Raw genomic sequence first — 20,800 nt, 5'->3', positions numbered from 1 at the left:
TTGCTTTCAGATTTGAATCTTGGTCCTGTGGTTCTGTGTTGTAGTGAGACCTTAAGGGGACAACTGTACCATGCTGTACTCGAGATGTTAGTTCCAAAATGTTAGATCCATTCACAGGGTAAAATCAGTACAGAATGCACATTGCTGTGTGCCTGAAAAGCTAATTCCTTCCTTAAAATTACAAATGACCTAAAACTAGATGCAAAGTGAATCTTTTTGGGGTTTGTATTTAACCACAAAGAATTATTTGATGACTGGAGTGGGGAATAACATTTACATCACTGACACTGCCTTGAGAAACTTGGTCTGCAATCTTCCATGTCAATCAGATGCTGTTTTAACTTTGTGAGCTGTGTGGTCATCATTCTGGATTAGCTTAGGGTAGCATTAGACATTTCTGTGTGATCTCAGCAAAAGAAGATTTCATTGCACAGGCAACTGTGTTATATCTGAGTTCTGATTTAGTGCCAGAGCCATTTGCAAGAAAACAATTTTCTAAATATTACCAAAAACTATGCAAACTAGTACTGACAGATGGCTGTAAGATAGACATTAAAATGGTCCACTTTAACAGTTTATATTGGATTTGGTTGCTGTTGTTGTGTTTAGATTAATAAAAGGAAAGCAAATGACAAAATTCCTGCATTTTGAGCTGTAGAAAATACTGGTGCACAGTGAAATCAAACATACATTCTATACTCTATTGCTCCCTGTCAGTCTTTGTTACAGAGCAAACTCTAGGCTGATCCAGAGGAAATAAATACAAATCAACATATTTCAAGGCAAATACCCTGAGCACATAACTGTGCCATGAGGAAGCTCTTCCTCTGTCTTTTCCTACTGTCTCCATGAAAGTCAGCATCGCTGCCTTGGCACTCCAGAGTTTGTATTCTGCTTTGTTCTTTCAGTTTACTCTTGGGACCATTATGGGCATAGCTTATTTTTCAGTTATTTTCAGCACTGCCTTCCATTAAATCCCAAACCAAAAGTATTTATTATGAGAGCAGTTGAAAGAAAAGTGTGGCTAGTGGAACTTGTTCTCCTCGTTGAGGTTATAATGCAGCCCATTGGAATGGGCTGCCCAGGGAGGTGGTGGAGGCACTGTCCCTGGGGGTCTTCAGGAAAAGACTGGATGAGGCACTTAGTGCCATGGTCTGGTTGATTGGTTAGGGCTGGGTGCTAGGTTGGACTGGATGATCTTGGAAGTCTCTTCCAGCCTGGTTGATTCTGTGATTCTATGATTCTATGAATTACGAACTATGAATTAGTGATTCAGAATTAATGATCCAGTGGAGGGCTGTGAGGATGATGAGGGGACTGGAGGGCATGGCTTATGAGAAGAGGGTGAGAGACTTGGGACTTTCTAATCTGGAAGAGAGAAGACATAGAGAGGATTTGATAAATGTTTATAACTATCTGAGGGCTGGCCAGGAGAGGGGGGACAGGCTCTGCTCACTGCTCCCTGGGATAGGACAAGGAGCAATGGGTGTAAGTTGCAGCACAGGAGGTTCCAGCTCAACACAAGGCTCACAAAGCACTGGAACAGGCTCCCTAAAGAGGTTGTGGAGTCTCCTTCTCTGGAGTCTTTCAAGGCCTGCCTGGATGTGTTCCTCTGTGATCTGTGCTAGATTGTGTGGTCCTGCTCTGGCAGGGGGTTGGACTCAGTGATCTCCTTGGGTCCTTTCCAACCCCTAACATCCTTTGATCCTGAGATTTCCCAAATTGGCAATTATCTAAGATTAAGATGTCTCAGTTTCTTCTGTTGTTATGACTTACTGACTCTTGGTATGAATTGTTGATGCTGCTGTGGTTATTGATAAAAATATTGCTATGAAATTAATACTGTGTTTTTAAGAGGATTTTAATGTGATTTGTTGTCATTATGAATCAATTCTGAAGTATTTTAACTATGCTTCCAGGGAAAAAGCAGTCAAATAAGGAAAGAACCAGTTCTTTGGTTTTGAGAATCCTTTTTATGTAAAAGAAAGCTACTTGAAAGATAAGAGTAGTGGAAACTGTATAACTGAAATAAGTGAAGTTACATTGCAGTGACTGGAAAGTCTCTGTCAACAAATTGGGGAGGAAAAAAGTCTCTGTGAATAGCTTTTAGGTTGTAATTTACTATACTTTTAACCAGGTTGACCTACACTTCATGAAAAAGATACCACCTGGAGCTGAAGCATCGAACATCTTAGTTGGAGAACTGGAGTTCCTGGACCGTGCAGTTGTAGCTTTTGTTAGGTTATCTCCTGCAGTGCTGCTTACAGGGCTAGCTGAAGTTCCAATTCCAACAAGGTATACTTGGATTTATTTTTCTTCACCTTTCCTTTGAGTAGCTTTTGGAGGCAGTGTGATGTGACCTTCAGCTTTGTAAAAGGAAGATGAGCTTTATCCCAGGACACCTTTATATAAGAAACATTCAGGCACTAAGCTTGCTCTGGAGGAAAACTTTGGAAGCCTTTCCTGGTAAATTCCCTCAGCTTCTTGTCCCCCCCCAAACCAAACAAAAATACCCCAAACTCCCACTCAAACAAAACACCCACCACAAACCCAACACACTCACTTGAGGTGCTGGAACATGTCCAGAGAGGGGCAACAAGGCTGGTGAAGGGCCTGGAACACAAACCCTATGAGGAGAGGCTGAGGGAGCTGGGGGTGTGCAGCCTGCAGCAGAGGAGGCTCAGGGCAGAGCTCATTGCTGGCTACAACTCCCTGAAGGGAGGCTGTAGCCAGGTGGGGGTTGGGCTCTTCTGCCAGGCAAGCAGCAACAGAACAAGGGGACACAGTCTCAAGTTGTGCCAGGGGAGGTCTAGGCTGGATGTTAGGAGGAAGTTGTAGTCAGAGACATTGATTGGCATTGGAATGGGCTGCCCAGGGAGGTGGTGGAGTCACCATGCCTGGAGGTGTTGAAGCAAAGCCTGGATGAGGCACTTAGTGCCATGGTCTGGTTGATTGAACAGGGCTGGGTGCTAGGTTGGACTGGCTGATCTTGGAGGTCTCTTCCAACCTGGTTGATTCTATGATTCTATGACTTAAAGAAAAAAAAAACAGATTTCTCAACAAATAATTTAAAAATAGGATAATTAAGATTATTTTTTAATTAATAATGTTAGCCACAAAATTGTCTTCTACAATTTATCCAAACTGACACCTTCAGATGTATCATTTGAACCTATCCTCTGCATGCTATATCTTCTACTGGCTGCAATCTGTCTAGAGCCTGGATTATAGAATCAGCCAGGGTTAGAAGGGACCACAAGGATAATCTAGTTCCAACCCCCCTGACATAGGCAGGGACACCCTACCCTAGAGCAGGCTGCACACAGCCTCAGCCAGCCTGGCCTCAAACACCTCCAGCCATGGGGCCTCAACCACCTCCCTGGGCAACCCATTCCAGCCTCTCACCACTCTCATGCTCAACGACTTCCTCCTCACCTCCACTCTGACTCTCCCCACCTCCAGCTTTGCTCCGTTCGCCCCACTCCTGGCACTCCCTCACAGCCTAAAAAGACCCTCCCCAGCTTTTTTGTAGCCCTCTTCAGATCCTGGAAGGCCACCAGAAGGTCACCTGGGAGCCTCCTCTTTTCCAGCCTGCTCAGCCCCAACTCTTTCAGTCTGTGCTCACAGCAGAGCTGCTGCAGCCTCTGAGCATCCTCCTGGCCCTGCTCTGGACACACTCCAGCATCTCCACAACCCTCTTGTAATGGGGGCTCCAGAACTGGATGCAGTACTCCAGGTGGGGTCTCAGCAGAGCACAGCAGAGGAGGAGAATCACATCCCTGGCCCTGCTGGCCACACTTCTGCTGCAGCCCAGGCTCTGCTTGGCTTTCTGGGCTGCAAGTGCACACTGCTGGCTCCTGTTGAGCTTCTCCTCCACCAGCACCCCCAAGTCCCTCTCCTCAGGGCTGCTCTCCAGCCAGTCCCTGCCCAGCCTGCATTGGTGCTTGGCATTGCCTCATCCCAGCTGCAGGACCTTGCACTTGGTCTTGTTGAACCTCCTCAGGTTGTTTTGTGCCCACCTCTGCAGCCTGACATGTTTTTAGGAGTTACTTTGACTTTTTCTATTAATACCAGAGCTGAAATGTATGTGTGAGGATCTTGAAGGAGATTATATGCATTTATCTTAGAGGTTCTTCTAGCCTGATGATGATTCTGTAGCATGTGGAGTTACTTCCAACCAGGTATCCTGTCCATGTTTTTAATGTTATCTTTTATTTGCAGATTTCTCTTTATTCTTCTTGGACCTCTGGGTAAAGGGCAACAATACCATGAGATTGGAAGATCGATTGCAACACTCATGACAGATGAGGTACTTTTCTTCAGGGCTTGGTTGTTGTCATGGAGAGGTGTGGTAGGGAATCTCCAATGAGGAATCATCCAGATGAAGTGCAGCTGATCTAATTCTGATGATGCACAAATAGCAGTGAAGTTCGTTTCACAGTCTTGTAACACCCCAGATTATGCTGCCATAAGGAGATTTTTAAGGAAGAAGAGGAAAAATATTCACATGCAAGGAGAGCTTCACTGAGAAGATTCCATTTCACACAGTTGCTTTCTAGTGGAATTAATTGTATTATGAACTGTAAAATCTCTACACTATTTAAGCACTTGTAAGGATTGGGCCCCTCAATTCAAGAAAGATGTTGAGGTGCTGGAACATGTCCAGAGAAGGGCAACAAAGCTGGTGAGGGGCCTGGAGCACAAATCATATGAGGAGAGGTTGAGGGAGCTGGGCCTGTTTAGCCTGGAGAAGAGGAGGCTCAGGGGTGATCTTATTACTGTCTACAACTACCTGAAGGGGCATTGTAGCCAGGTGGGGGGTGGCCTCTTCTCCCAGGCAACCAGCAATAGAACAAGGGGACACAGTCTCAAGTTGTGCCAGGGTAGGTATAGGCTGGATGTTAGGAAGAAGTTCTTCACAGAGAGAGTGATTTCCCATTGGAATGGGCTGCCCAGGGAGGTGGTGGAGGCACCGTCCCTGGGGGTCTTCAAGAAAAGACTGGATGAGGCACTTAGTGCCATGGTCTAGTTGACTGGCTAGGGCTGGGTTGCTAGGTTGGACTGGATGATCTTGGAGGTCTCTTCCAACCTGGTTGATTCTATGATTCTATGATTCTATGATGTTTTTCCACAGCAGCTGGAGCTTCTATGAAAACTATGTGCCAGAAACTCCAGCCAGTTGAAGCTGAGACTGTTTGGTGGGAACTGCATGAAGTGCATACCATTTGAGAGGGGAAAAAAAAGGCTATAATGAAAATAAGAGATGATTCTTTCCCCACCCCTTTTTCTCCCCAGATAAGCTTTCCCATTTCTCACAGGTATTCCATGATGTCGCTTACAAAGCTAAAGACCGCAATGACCTGGTGTCTGGAATTGATGAGTTTCTTGATCAGGTTACTGTTCTCCCTCCTGGAGAGTGGGACCCAACCATTCGAATAGAGCCACCTAAAAATGTTCCCTCTCAGGTTTGTATCATGTAAAATGTAGACACTTTTAAACAAATGTGATGAATTTTTGCTAGGTAGACTTAGGTCTTGTTGATGTCACATTTAGCAGAGTCACTATGTAGACATTTTGCTTGCTCTTTTGGTTTTGTTGATTGACTTGATTGAAGGGACATTGTAGCCAGGTGGGGTTGGCCTCTTCTGCCAGGCAACCAGCAATAGAACAAGGGGACACAGTCTCAAGTTGTGCCGGGGAAAGTCTAGGCTGGACTGGATGATCTTGGAGGTCTCTTCCAACCTGGTTGATTCTATGACTCTATGTTAGGAGGAAGTTGTTGGCAGAGAGAGTGATTGGCATTGGAATGGGCTGCCCAGGGAGGTGGTGGAGGCACCGTCCCTGGAGGTGTTCAAGGAAAGCCTGGCTGAGGCACTTAGTGCCATGGTGTGGTTGACTGGCTAGGGCTGGGTGCTAGGTTGGACTGGATGATCTTGGAGGTCTCTTGATTCTGTGACTTGAAGAGAACCATTATCCAGCAGGCATGGTGTATAGTCATGTCATTCTCTGTAGCTCTTTCCCTTGTAAAGACAGATGTATCTAGAGATCTTTGCCCAACAGCTTAATGTTCTAAGCTTAATGCAAGAAGTGATGAAAGCAGCCAGGCTTGCTACTCTCTAAAATATTTCCTCATGCAAGATTTTCTTCAGTTGTCATGGACAACAAATCCTTCTACTATATCCTGTTACAGAATTCCTTTATAGCTTATGATGATTGGACAGAAGTTCTTCACAGAGTGATTGGCCATTGGAATGGGCTGCCCTCGGAGGTGGTGAAGTCACCATCCCTGGAGGTGTTTAAAACCAAACTGGATGAGGCACTTAGTGCCATGGTTTAGTTAATTAGAAGAGTTAGGTGATGGGTTGGACTCAATGATCTTTAAGGTCTTTTCCAACCTGATTAATTCTGTGTTTCTGTGTTGGACTGGATGATCTTGGAAGTCTCTTCCAACCTGGTTGATTCTCTGATTCTATTCTATGAAGTTACATTGCTGAATCTTACAATAACATTGACATGTTTAGTCTTTCAACTCTCAAAGCTTGTTTCCTCTGCAAAAATTAAGCTTTGGTTGCTAAGACCCTTGAGAAGTATCTTTTCCTTCTGGTAGGAGAAGCGTAAGATCCCAGGAGTGCCAAATGGAACTGCAGCCCATGGGGAGGCAGAACATCCTGGAGGACACTCTGGACCGGAACTGCAACGCACTGGAAAGTTAGTAAAAACATACACAAAGCCTTAAATGTTTTAGAAGTGACAGACTTCCAGAGGAACTGTCTGGTTCCTCTCTCAAGTGGTGGGCTTGGCATATGACTGTTTTCAAGCCCCTTTTTTTGACTTGTGTACCACATAGCTGGAAAAGACAACCATGCTCATTTGCAAAGAGGAGGGGAGAAGGCAAGAGGCTTTGGTTTTTCACATTGCATTTATTGCAAGCTCCTTTCTCTACCATTTGTAGAGGTCGAATCTGTGTTAAACTTGATGAATCATTTCATAATGTTGTGCAGCACAAAGGAAAAGTTGGAAATAGTCCTGTGCCCTGTATTATGAATGCTTACAACTATTTTGTAGTTGAAACTTCTGCATTGTGCAGCTCAGTAAGCCATGATACATCCTAGTATATGAGGCTATGATTACCATGGTGGCTGCAATGTACACTCTTAAGAAGGAAGAATTTGCCTCAAGGAATATTTGTGTTCTCTCTCCTGCTGTGGTGTGTGTCAGGGTTTGAGCAGAATTGAGCAGTCTGAAATAAGGAGAGTAGGAAGGGAAATGTTAGGTTATTCTGCTAAGGAAGCACAGCTGCAGGGAAGTGGCCTTGGGAGGGCTGGCAGAGAGGCTGCTAGCTGGGAAAGTTAGCTGTAGTTAGCTGCGTGAGAGGGATTAAGGGGGCTGGTTGGTTAGCTCTGCCTCTGTGCATGTGGACAGCCCATTACTTCTGCTGTGTAACCTATCAGAGTTATACATATTGTGTTAGCCACTACAGAAGCATCACTCTTAGTTCAGTAGGGGGCATTGACTTAGCATCATATTGATGTTTAAATGCATCTTGCTGGTTCCCCGCACAGATTCTGAAGAGACAAACATGGCAGGTGTGATGGAAATACAGTAGCTGTTGGTGGTGCAATAGGCTTCTCTTTTACCTTGCTGCCTCTTTGATAGTAAAATATCATTCCTACCTACGTAAGGCTAGAGATTGTGATGGTTTGGGTGTTCCCCCCCCCCCACTTTTGGAAATCACCCATACTAGACTCAGCTGGCTCTGGACATTGAATGAAGCTTATTATTTACAGCTTAGCACAATATACAAGCAGAGATTTGCAGTACATACAGATATATACAAGGTAAAAGGCAATATAGAAACACAGCAGCCCTCCCAGAAACCTGAGTCCCCAGGAGAAGCTCTCAACCACCCCTTCACCTTCCCCTTACCCTTCTAAACCTTACCCCAGTCCCAGGGAAGAATGGAGGTTTGACCAGGGGGTTAGGAAGCAAAGTGGGTTGATTAAAGAAACAGCAGAGAGGAATGAGGTTAGAGATGCAGCTCAGCCAGTTCCCCAGCAGAAGTGCCAGTGCCTTGTCTGTGTTTTTGTTCTTACACATCTCAGCAAGCCAATGAGTGAGGTAGACATCAGCCTCGTTTTCCTTCCACAGCCTGTAATCTAATTCTTCTCACCAAAACATTCTAGCTAGGCTCAGACTAGCACAAGATTCAGCTGCAGCATTAACATAACACATCAAGGCAGAGGAGATGATGGCCAGTCTAGCTGTAAGCTGTTCTCTCACTGGTGAGCCTGGTAATTGACAGCTTGAAGCATCATTCTAATATATAGGAAGCGTCTTCATCCTTACCCGAGCCACCTCTGATGGCATCGAGTGGCTGTGAGGACAAAAGCACTGTGGGGCTATTTACTGGAAGTGTATGGTACATTGTAAGAGAGCATCTGTTCCTAAATATTTGATTCTATTTAGCATAGTGTAAATGACAAAAGATGACAGTCCTTGTCCTTGGAAAATGGTGGCCTACATTCAGCTCTGACATGGAGTATATTTAGAAACAGGGTCTCAGAGAAAAGATGTGAAGCTCTGTGTGTGGATTGGTAAGAAAATGGGCACTGTGCTAGCTCTGATTAAACACAAACAATTATTTCACATAACAAGGAATCAGGGGTTTATGAATGGTAGCTAACAACTGTTCAGAAATTTTGAGGCTTGTGATGGTTTGGCTGTTACCTGCCCCCCTCCACACTTAAGAAAATCACCCAGACTAGACTCAGCTGCTTTGGAAAACTGAAGCTTTAAATTTACAGCTTAGCACAGTATACAAGCAGGTATTGACAATATCTACAGCTGGAGGCAGAAATAGACAAGTTAAAAAGTGATACAGAAGCACGACAGCCCTCCCAGAAACCTGAATCCCTAGTAGAGGCTCCCAAACACCCTTCCACCTTCTTCCCACCCCTCTACCTTATCCCAGACTTTGCCTTACATTCAAGGTGAGTTTGGAGGGTTGGCAGGGGGGTTAGGAAGCAGAAGGATTAGTCAGGCAGAAAGTTAGAGAGAAAAGTGCAGCCCAAAGGCCAGAGAGAAAACTCTGTTGTCTATACTTGTGTTCTTGTTCTTATCCATCCCAGCAAGCCTATGAGTGCAGCAGCCATCACCACTGCTTCCTTTTCACAGCCTATCAGCTAATTTTTCTCTAGCTAGCTTCAAACTAGCACAGGTCAAGCTGAATCTTTTTTGAAAGAAACATGAACATCAGTTTAACAACACAATTTCCTGAGTAAAGTTATCAAGTCAGAATTCCCAGGAACTTTCTTTCCAGGGAGGATGAATTATAAGAGCATGCAAGATCTGATCAAGGAACAGTAGCTTCTCTGCAGTAGATTTAAAGCAATACTGTGGGAGTTTTGCAGGTGTTGATGAAAAGCTTGGATGAGGCACTTAGTGCCATGGTCTAGTTGACTGGACAGGGCTGTGTGATAAGTTGGACTGGATGAGTTTGGAGGTCTCTTCCAAGCTGGTTGTTTCTATGATCTTTTCTATTAATTTGATCTCTTCTTTTCTATTAATTTGATCTCTTCTATTTTCTTTAGATTTTTTGGAGGATTGATTTTAGATATAAAAAGAAAAGCTCCCTTCTTCTGGAGTGACTTCAGGGATGCTCTCAGCCTGCAGTGTCTGGCATCATTTTTATTTCTCTACTGTGCTTGCATGTCTCCTGTCATCACATTTGGTGGTCTGCTGGGAGAAGCAACTGAAGGTCGTATAGTATGTGTTATATCTGAAATTTTAAACCAAACTTACATTCCTAGGTTCGTGGTTAGCATTTTCTTAGTGTTGCATGAATCACCTTTAAGTATTGGTGTTTCAGTGTTTAGAAGGCTACAGACTAAGCTCCTGCCACCTGTTGGAAAGTTTATGGACACATCTCTCTCTATCATATCCAGAGTGCAATAGAATCGCTGTTTGGAGCATCCATGACTGGAATTGCCTACTCTCTTTTTGGTGGACAGCCTCTCACTATACTTGGCAGCACAGGACCTGTTTTAGTGTTTGAGAAGATCCTATTCAAGTTTTGCAAGTAAGTGAAGATCATGATAGACATCATCCCACAGGTGTTGTTAGGTAATAGTACACACATCAGTTTGATTTGGGGTGCGCCGTTTGGGCTTTCAGAGCCTGAAAATTGTGCTGCAACTCAGACAAGTGAATTGGTGGCAGTACTGGAAGGTTGAATCTGAAATAAATAAGCAAATAAATACATATATTTATAATTGCTTGGTTTAGTTTTGTCTGCTTTCCAGAAAAACCCCCAACTCAAAGAGTAAGTGCAGTGGTAGTGGCGCTGTCTTTCGATAGTCAGTAATACAGACCCTGCTCTTCTTCCACCTGAACAGAAAAGGCATGAAATACCATTCCAGAACAGTGTTTCCCTCTTTTATGCTTATGTGTTGTACATACTAAACTTCTTCCACACTGTGGGTAAAAACTATGTCTGCATTCAGCAACCATCATTGCTCCTTGTCGTCCTCTCTGCTTTTCTGCTGCGTTGCTGTGATGGAGACTCCTGCACCATCATCTGAACCTTCTGAGCAACACACAGTAGGAGACCACACTTAGCATCCCAAAAGCTCTTTTATATCACCTTCAGGTAGACCTTTCAGTGCTCTCTGAAAATGTCACTCAGCATATTTGTAGCTCTGTTATCATCTGCAATAAGCATAGAGGATTTTGATGCAAGGTGTTACACCTGCTCCTGCAGCTTAAGAAATTGGCAGCTAATGACCATTCACAAGGCAGGGTATGGGATAAAAAGTGGGTGGACCCTGAATATGTCATGTGTGTGGCTACTCTCAAAGCTGCTGTCTCTCTTTAGTAGAGGTAGAGCTCTGTTAGAGGAGATCTTAGGTCAAGAGGTAACTTGACAGTATCTTCAGTTCATAATAGGTAACTAATTTTGAATTAAGTCTGTCCCCAGATTTGCATATCCCCAGGTGAAGGAAATGTTGGAGTTGCCTTTTCTCTGTTTCCTGTGGTTGGAGAAAAGATAAACTGAGTTTCTGTGTTTTCTTTTTTCCCTTAGAGAGTATGGATTATCCTACCTTTCTCTGAGAGCTAGCATTGGACTCTGGACGGCAATCCTATGCATCATCCTTGTTGCAACTGATGCAAGCTCCCTAGTCTGCTACATAACTCGTTTTACTGAAGAAGCTTTTGCTTCTCTTATCTGCATAATTTTCATTTATGAGGCCTTAGAGAAGCTGTTTCATCTCAGTGAGACATATCCAATCAACATGCATAACGATTTGGATCTGCTGACAAAGTACTCGTAAGTAAGAGTTCTTCCATTACCCCAGGGGTGGTTTCTTCCATAGGTTCTGTTTTCTCTCTGAGGGATGCAAACCAGTGCACAGCAGGGAAGGTTTGTGGTATTTGCAGATGTTAACACAAGGAAGCTACTTTGTTAGGCATCTTGCTGGCAACTGGAAGTAGTAGTTACTGGAAGTAGATGTAGAGGCAGTATACATTTAATTAGGATAAGTAGGAAATACTTGGACTTGGAGTTTGGAAAAGCTTACACACTTGGAAATGATAAAATGCACTTCCAAGTGCAACTTGGAAGACATAAAATGAAAAAGAGGACTTGGAGGGACCTGAGCTTTAGGTCTTTGTTAATTTTTTTTTTGTTTAGTGAAGTGTAACCCAATGATCTCTTACTATAACATGGAACTGATAATTGATTATATTACACTGTGTGACCAGACAGCATTTTAATATCATATTTACCAGGGAGGTAGTGGAGTTGCTGTCCCTGGAGGTATTCAAGAAAGGCTGGATGAGGCACTTAGTGCCATGGTCTAGTTGATTGGCTAGGGCTGGGTGCTAGGTTGGCCTGGATAATCTTGAAGATCTCTTCCAACCTGGTCAATTCTATGATATAAAACCTATCTAAAATACTGTTAAACTTTTATTTTAACCTCTCTGGTACCTACAGTTCAAGCTTCAAGAACAGCAGTGAGTTTGAATTGTCAAGGTGCCCCTCAGGGGTGACTGATTTTGGCACAATCAGTTTGTTCTTAATAATAGGATTTAAAATATGACTCCAGCAGCTTTACTTTATCCTGGAGTCTTGACAGGTAGTGTCCTATTTCTGAAGTAAAATTGAATAGTTTTAATCAATACAGTTCATTAGAAGCAAAACCTCACAGAGTTGTTTCTGTAATATCAGAACAAAAGTATTCTTTATTGATGATCTGAATGAGGGGATTGAGTCCAGCATCAGTATGTTTGCAGAGGACACCAAGCTAGGAGCAGGTGTTGATCTGTTGGAGGGTAGGAGAGCCCTGCAGAGGGACCTGGCCAGGCTGGATGGGTGGGCAGTGGCCAATGGGAGGAGACTGAACAAGGCCAAGTGCAGGGTTCTGCACTTTGGCCACAACAACCCCAAGCAGCACTACAGGCTGGGGACAGAGTGGCTGGAGAGCAGCCAGGAAGACAGGGACCTGGGGGTACTGGTAGATAGGAGCTGAAGATGAGCCAGAAGTGTGCCCAGGTGGCCAAGACAGCCAATGGCATCTTGGCCTGCATCAGGAACACTGTGGCCAGTAGGATAAGGGAGGTTATTCTGCCCCTGTACTCAGCACTGGTCAGGCCCCACCTTGAGTACTGTGTCCAGTTCTGGGCCCCTCAATTCAAGAGAGATGTTGAGGTGCTGGAACATGTCCAGAGAAGGGCAACAAAGCTGGTGAGGGGCCTGGAGCACAGCCCTGTGAGGAGAGGCTGAGGGAGCTGGGGCTGTTTAGCCTAGAGAAGAGGAGGCTCAGGGCTGACCTCATTGCTGTCTACAATTACCTGAAGGGAGGCTGTAGCCAGGTGGGGTTGGTCTCTTCTGCCAGGCAATCAGCAATAGAACAAGGGGACACAGTCTCAAGTTGTGCCAGGGGAGGTCTAGGCTGGATATTAGGAGGAAGTTGTTGGCAGAGAGAGTGATTGGCACTGGAATGGGCTGCCCAGGGAGGTAGTGGAATTGCCGTCCCTGGAGGTGTTGAAGCCAAGCCTGGATGAGGCACTTAGTGCCATGGTCTGGTTGATTGGCCAGGGCTGGGTGCCAGGTTGGACTGGATGAGCTTGGAGGTCTCTTCCAACCTGATTGATTCTGTGATTCTTCTCTTGAAGGACAAAACCCTGGTGTGTTCTGAGGTCAGTGTAGCTTCGGCAACTAAACTATCAGCAAAAATCCTTTTGCAGAGGAGATTCCTCTCCAGAAATGTCTTTCATTGTTTCAATGAACCTGTTTGAACCCTCTGCATGAGCAGGGTGGATCCCAAAAGGAACAATGCTTGAACAGTGCCACGTCTTCTGCTAACTGGAAAAGCAGGAGTGTCTCAACCAAATGTCTCATTTGCATTTTAAGCTGAGAAAAACAAAACACAGCAACAGAGAAAACATTTGAGCTTTGTATATATTAGCAGTAGAAAAATGGTTAGCAACTGATGAATCTGATTGCACATTACATACCTTTATGCACAGAACATGTCAAACTGTACAAACTGTAGCTCTCTTGTGACATAAGGCTTATCAACGTGCTGAAAAATATTATTCCTCTCTAATGGTTTAATTAGTAGACAAAGGAACATTAATTTGATGAGAAAGCAATAATCATCAAGAACTGACCATGCATGCAGTGGAGGTTATATGCTTATTCTATGTTATATTATGTGTTAACATATGTATTATGTTATATAAGTTATATTGCTTCACTTCTACAGAGTCAGTATTTTACTCTAAATAGCCTCATACAGCCCAGCTCTATTCCCCAGAGATTGGGGAATATTGATTTCACAAGGAGTTAGAAGATTCTCCTCCAGTCCTGCTTCTTTTTTAACCTTTACCACTTCATAGTAGTCATCTCAGAGGGAAAGAGAATCATAGAATCAACTAGGTTGAAAGAGACCTCCAAGCTCATCCTTTCTAACCTAACTAGGTTGAAAGAGACCTCCAAGCTCATCCATTCTAGCCTAACTAGGTTGAAAGAGACCTCCAAGCTCATCCATTCTAGCCTAACTAGGTTGAAAGAGACCTCCAAGCTCATCCATTCTAGCCTAACTAGGTTGAAAGAGACCTCCAAGCTCATCCATTCTAGCCTAACTAGGTTGAAAGAGACCTCCAAGCTCATCCATTCTAGCCTAACTAGGTTGAAAGAAACCTCCAAGCTCATCCATTCTAACCTAACTAGGTTGAAAGAAGCCTCCAAGCTCATCCATTCTAGCCTAACTAGGTTGAAAGAAACCTCCAAGCTCATCCATTCTAACCTAACTAGGTTGAAAGAAGCCTCCAAGCTCATCCATTCTAGCCTAACTAGGTTGAAAGAAACCTCCAAGCTCATCCATTCTGGCCTAACTAGGTTGAAAGAAGCCTCCAAGCTCATCCGTTCTAGCCTAACTAGGTTGAAAGAGACCTCCAAGCTCATCCATTCCAATCTAACTAGGTTGAAAGAGACTTCCAAGGTCATCCATTCTAACTCAACTAGGTTGAAAGAGACCTTCAATCTCATCCATGCTAGCCTAACAAGGTTGAAAGAGACCTCCAAGCTCATCCATTCTAACCTAACAAGTTTGAAAGAGACCTCCAAGCTCATCCATTCTAGCCTAACTAGGTTGAAAGAGACCTCCAAGCTCATCCATTCTAACCTAACAAGGTTGAAAGAGACCTCCAAGCTCATCCATTCTAACCTAACAAGTTTGAAAGAGACCTCCAAGCTCATCCATTCTAGCCTAACTAGGTTGAAAGAGACCTCCAAGCTCATCCATTCTAGCCTATCACCCAGCCCTGTCCAATCAACTAGACCATGGCACTAAGTGCCTCATCCAGTCTGAGAATGTGATGTTCTCCTACAGTTTTGAAAAACAGATGCTAAAATACTACACCAAGATGAAAAATCTTCAGAAACCATTTAGGAGGCAGAGCTGAGATGTTAAATAGCTAATGAAAAGCATAAATACACATAGGAGCACAGATTCCTGGGTAGACAGCTTCATGTGTGGTTGGCTGAATCACATGATACTGGTTGCAATTTCAGAGGAAGAAGGAGGATGGTGTTGCTTGTATAGGTGCAGAGTAATATGTGTTGTCTCTCTTTATTTTATAGAGTGGGTTTTTTTACTATCCTATTCCTCATGCTTTCAAATAAATCTTTTTGGATTGATTTAAAATTACCTTAATCAGAATCCCAAGTAGATTTTTTGGAAGGGTGTTGTTGCATGCCCGTGGTAACTGTCTTCACTGAATGAAGGCTCTGCAGAGCATGCAGAATGGTAAGAAAACAGCAATTGCTGTCCTGCAGTTACAACTACTGAGCTGTCCTGTGGTGTTGAACCATCCCTGGAAGTGTTCAAGCAAAGCCTGGATGAGGCACTTAGTGCCATGGTCTAGTTGACTGGCTAGGGCTGGGTGCTAGGTTGGACTGGATGAGCTTGGAGGTCTCTTCCAACCTGGCTGACTCTATCAGCACAATAGTTTTAGAGTTTTCAAACACAGTTCCTGAAGGACAAATGTCTTCTAGCTGTCTGGAAGAAAGATTTGACTGCTGCCTGATAGTTTCACATGCACACATAGCTATCAGAATTATTTGATGTAACAGCTCTGCAGTTACTTATTGGGTCATAGCTTCCTCCTTGTGTTTTCAGTGCTTCTTTCACTCCGTGTAGATAGTACAAACAAATGACTTTTAAACACCTGCATTACATTTCCCTTCTGGTATTTATGTTGTATCTTCTACTTGGAGAAATATCTTCTTATCAATTTGATATTATGTCCATGACAACTGACCCCATGAACAGCAAAATGACTATCTGTATTCTTAGTTACAGGTAGCATAGCTCTTATGGGATATGGCATATATTGGTTTAACCTTAAACCTGATGGAAATGCCAGCATGCATGTTGATTACCTTGTAAGGTCACGTCTGCATGTTGATTACCTTGTAAGATCACATCCAAGAATCCATGCTTTGAGCACAGCAGAAGTAGTAATTTCCAGTGTCTTCTGTTCTCTCCTCTCCTTTCTCCTTTTCTCTCCTCTCCTTTGTCTTAGTTTTGTTCAGCTCTTCAAACCTGGGCCTGACAGGTTGTGCTCCGTGATGAATGTGCTCTGTTGGAGCAACTCAAGTCAGCTGCCCAAATGACTGGTGCTCCTCTAACTGGCTTGATGCAACCTGAAACTGCTTTGCTATGCAGACATGTACATATTATGCTGTCCAGACACAGTGGCTATCCCCCCCATGGGATCATCACCAGAAAAGACATTTCAGATATCCCTCAGTCCCTGCTCAAATGTCCATAAAAGTCTTGGTTCCAGAAAGATTAGAAGCTGGAAGACAAAGAAGCATAAAAACTTACTTGAGATTGGGGAATAATGCTTTCACAAGGAGTTAGAAGCTTCTGACTCCAGCCCTTCTACTTGAAGTTTAAATGGGTAACAAAGTTGGGCTGAAGCAGGTCCTGTCCTTAAAAGACCAGCATACTCTGTTACAGAAGCTAATTAGTATCTGCTGTTTTGCTAATTAAAACAGCTGCTTGCATTTTCCTCTTTGGGGATTTTAAAGACAAGTTTTTAATTGTTAGTAAAGGCTTGGCAGTTCTTTAATTAGCAATGGGTGAACTTCAAAAGGTTGAGCAACTCATTTCTCTTTGAATACATAGCCAAGGCTTATGTAAAAACTTATCTGCAATTCAATGATAGAAGACTCAGGCTGCAGTGTAAAATGCCTGTTTTCTGTACCCTGCTTGTTGCCCACTCAAAAGGTTGATGATAAACAGCTCAGGGCACTATATATGTTTGAAGCTTTCAATGTATGCAGTGTTCCAGCACTCCTTTTCTTCTTCCATGGGCTTTCTGAAGATGCTGTGATGCCCACAGGTAGTCTGTCTACACTGTGTTGTTGCCTTTGCCCTGGTGAAAGCAGGTTGACCACAGATAGCCACTGGCATGCTGTTAGTGCTGGCCTTTGGAGTAATATAAAGACAAAGGAAATAGTAATTTAAAGTGGTTGGTATTTCAACCAGATTGGAACCATATTTCCAGGGAGAGAAAGAAAATGTATTCTGTGTTTTGAATGGGTTTGAATTCTGTCATAAACAGCCTCTGTTATAGAAGTTTGATGTAAAGACTGTACTGCTTGCATCTCCTCTTGTGTTTAAGAGTATAGTAGTCATTACCAGCATCTGCCATAGCAAACCTTAGATGACTATGGGAAGAACATTCAGAGCAGTTGAGATTGAGTTAGTTATTTATTTTTAAATCAAGCAGACCCAAATATTAAAAAAAAAACAACCAAACAACAACTGAAAGTCCTCCTAAAGAGGTCCTAAAAATTTGCATTTGGCATTTCAGTTAGAAGACAGACACTGGAAATTGTTGCAGAATTCTATCTCAAAGAGAAAAATGAACACCTTTTGTTGCATTACCTGGTTAATGGAGAACTTCCCCTAATGCACTTGGTACTTCTTTCCTTCTGTATCATAGAATCAGTCAGGGTTGGAAGGGAGCACAAGGATCAGCCAGTTCCAACTCCCCTGCCATGCCTAGGGACACCCTACCCTAGAGCAGGCTGCACACAGCTTCATCCAGCCTGGCCTCAAACACCTCCAGCCATGGGGCCTCAACCACCTCCCTGGGCAACCCATTCCAGCCTCTCACCACTCTCATGCTCAACAACTTCCTCCTCACATCCAGGCTGACTCTCCCCACCTCCAGCTTTGCTCCATTCTCCCCAGTCCTGTCACTCCCTGACAGCCTCAAAAGTCCCTCCCCAGCTTTTTTCAAGCCCACTTCAGATGCTGGAAGGCCACCAGAAGGTCCCCTGGGAGCCTCCTCTGCTCCAGCCTGCACAGCCCCAACTCTTTCAGTCTGTGCTCACAGCAGAGCTGCTGCAGCCCTCTGAGCATCCTCCTGGCCCTTCTCTGTGTCTCTCTTCAGTCTGTCCTCTCTATATTGAAATATTGGCCCTAATTTTCAAGTGAGGTACTTGCAGACAAATCCATTCAGCATGCATATGACAGACCTTTATGACATGGATGATAAAGAAGAAGGCATTTAAGAGCTAAATGAAAGAAAGGACAAAGATAATCTGATTTTTGGTGTGCCTCTCTGCTGAAACTTTTTGTTTTTCCTTTTTAAACTGCATGATTTTGATGGAATTTAAATTGTTTGTTAAAGAAGAGACACTTTCTGATTTGAGCTTTTATTGTTTTTATTCTTTCTTCTTTGCTTTTTTCTTTTTGGGGGCTGTTGTTTTTTTTTTCCTGTGACCTTTTTGTATTTGTCATGCCATTAGCATTTGTAGGTTGGCATAGCAACTCTCCTATTTCTGCTTTCTCCTCCTCCTCCTCCTTTTTCCTACCCCTGTAGCAAATATATCTCCAGTTCATGAATGCTCTCTGGAGCACTGTTGCACATCATTTTTAATGTGTATATTAAATATTAGTATTTAATTTTTGCTAGGAGAGGAGAACCTTGCAGCTGAGTGGATTGAAAACAGAGGTTCTCAAAAGGCAAAGAATCTAAGTAGCATGGATGAAAAGAACACCACCAAGGATGCAATCCAGTGTTCTTTAAAATGAAAGCATTTTAAGGTATCTCAGAATTCAGGAGAGAAATTATTTCTCAGAGGATCTTAAAAAATGATAGATTTGGGTTTTTTATTAGTTCTGTTTTTTTTTCCAGAGTGCTGAATTCATGTTGTTTTTAATAATTCTTTACCAGAAGTTACTCAATTATTAACAGATTACATTGAATAATTTTAAAGTCATTTCTTGGCATAGTAGTATGCATATTGCAATCTGTCTTGATATTGACATGCACTTAAGCATTAGGAGTAGAAAATCCCCACTCTGATGTAATGAGGGAGCCAAGATCATGTCAATCTTGGTATCTTTTGCAGGCTATATAGAAACCATTGCTTGTAGAAGGCATTGTGAAGATTAGTTTTGCACATAGAATCAGTCAGGGTTGGAAGGGACCACAAGGAGCAGCCAGTTCCAACCCCACTGCCATGGCCAGGGATACCCTACTCTAGAGCAGGCTGCACACAGCCTCAGCCAGCCTGGACTCAAACACCTCCAGCCATGGGGCCTCAACCACCTCCCTGGGCAACCCATTCCAGCCTCTCACCACTCTCATGCTCAACAACTTCCTCCTCATAGCCACTCTGGCTCTCCCCACCTCCAGCTTTGCTCCATTCCCCCCAATCCTGGCACTCCCTGAGAGCCTTAAAAGTCCCTCCCCAGTTTTTTTGTAGGCTCCCTTCAGATCCTGTAAGGCTACAAGAAGGTCACCTGGGAGCCTCCTTTTCTTCAGACTGAGCACCCCAACTCTTTCAGTCTGTGCTCACAGCAGAGCTGCTGCAGTCTCAAGTAGGTTAGAAAAGACCTCCAAGATCATCCAGGCCAACCTAGCACCCAGCCTTAGCCAATCAACCAGACCATGGCACTAAGTGCCTCAGCCAGGCTTTGCTTCAACACCTCCAGGGATGGTGACTCCACCACCTCCCTGGGCAGCCCATTCCAATGCCAATCACTCTCTCTGCCAACAACTTCCTCCTAACATCCAGCTTATACTTCCCCTGGCACAACTTGAGACTGTGTCCCCTTGTTCTGTTGCTGCTTGCCTGGCAGAAGAGCCCAACCCCACCTGGCTACAACCTCTTTTCAGGTAGCTGTAGACAGCAATGAGTTGCAGACAGCAATGAGGTATTGCAGTATATTATTCCTGAATCAGCATTAAACTGAATCTCTTCAGGTGTATGTTTGTGTAACTTTGGAAATGAGGTAAAGTATCATCCTAAAACTCTTTCTCAGTGGAAGCTTTCAGATGAATTGTCAATATCCCATGTAACTACACTGCTTTTCTGCACATTAACTTCTGTGCAGTGTATGCAAGATGCATGTAGTGCATCCTGCAGCAGGCAGCTAATAAAGACTAATCTTGATGATTGACAGTCAAGGTTAACAAAACTGCAGTCTGATTATATGTCTGCTTTCTAGACTTTCCCTTTGACAATAATGTTCTCCTCTTGAAGTGCTTTCCAAAGAAGCCTCATTCTTTGAGATTTCTTTACCCTAACATCAGTTTCCCCTCCTCAGATGTACCTCTCTCTACATGCAAGTGAAATTGTTGTGCTGCTGAGCAAATTTTCTTGGTAGTTTTATAGGTTCCTCTGTTTTCAGTTTCAGCTTCACCAAGTAAACTATTCTACAGGCTTCCAGCTTTAGGGAATATGTCTGTGACTGTGGGAGAGAGGTGACTTCACTTAATGACTCAGTGGCCTGATTCAGGGTGGCTGATCTCATGAATAATGAAGGAAAAATCTTGTCCTGCCATGACAGCAGTGCTTTGAAAAGGTTTCCTGGTACTGAGAACAGAACTTAACTGACAAGTCCATTTCCCATCAGTGTTAGCTATTTTGTTTTCAGGCTCTTCTCCACTGAGACTTTGATTTTGGAGCCCCCAACACAGCAAGGACATGGAACAGTTGGAGTAGGTTCACAGGAGGGCCACGAAGATGCTCAGAGGGCTGCAGCAGCTCTGCTATGAGGACAGGCTACAAGATAGGGACAGTCTTTTTGATTGTGCTAAGGATAATAATAACTCTTCCTTTTGCAGCCCCAAGCACAGTGCTGGTTGTCTGAGATGTCCCAAAGCTGCTGTTGGCAAATCCTATCTCTGTTCTATGAAAACAGAACAAGTTGTAGGAAATGTTGCATACTGTCAGGTTTTGATAGCTGCCTCAAGTTAATGACATTTG

General features: G+C 43.7%; 1 protein-coding gene across 7 annotated transcripts in view; it reads left to right on the top strand.

Annotated features, from left to right (window-relative positions):
• The window catches only part of SLC4A10 (solute carrier family 4 member 10), a 193,056-nt gene that overhangs the window by 132,049 nt on the left and 40,207 nt on the right, over nucleotides 1–20,800 (top strand). For all 7 annotated transcript variants that reach the window (XM_064164139.1, XM_064164112.1, XM_064164124.1 and 4 more), the window contains 7 exons: nucleotides 2,138–2,295; nucleotides 4,222–4,309; nucleotides 5,319–5,465; nucleotides 6,608–6,708; nucleotides 9,591–9,765; nucleotides 9,945–10,078; nucleotides 11,081–11,326. In XM_064164139.1, the coding sequence (XP_064020209.1) occupies nucleotides 2,138–2,295; nucleotides 4,222–4,309; nucleotides 5,319–5,465; nucleotides 6,608–6,708; nucleotides 9,591–9,765; nucleotides 9,945–10,078; nucleotides 11,081–11,326 (1,049 nt within the window). The remainder of the gene's footprint in view (nucleotides 1–2,137; nucleotides 2,296–4,221; nucleotides 4,310–5,318; nucleotides 5,466–6,607; nucleotides 6,709–9,590; nucleotides 9,766–9,944; nucleotides 10,079–11,080; nucleotides 11,327–20,800) is intronic.

The sequence above is a fragment of the Pogoniulus pusillus genome, chromosome 2, assembly GCF_015220805.1.
Source record: "Pogoniulus pusillus isolate bPogPus1 chromosome 2, bPogPus1.pri, whole genome shotgun sequence".
Classification (NCBI taxonomy): Eukaryota; Metazoa; Chordata; class Aves; order Piciformes; family Lybiidae; genus Pogoniulus; species Pogoniulus pusillus.
Note: the sequence above shows the minus strand (reverse complement) of the source record. Positions and strands in the feature narration are given on the sequence as shown.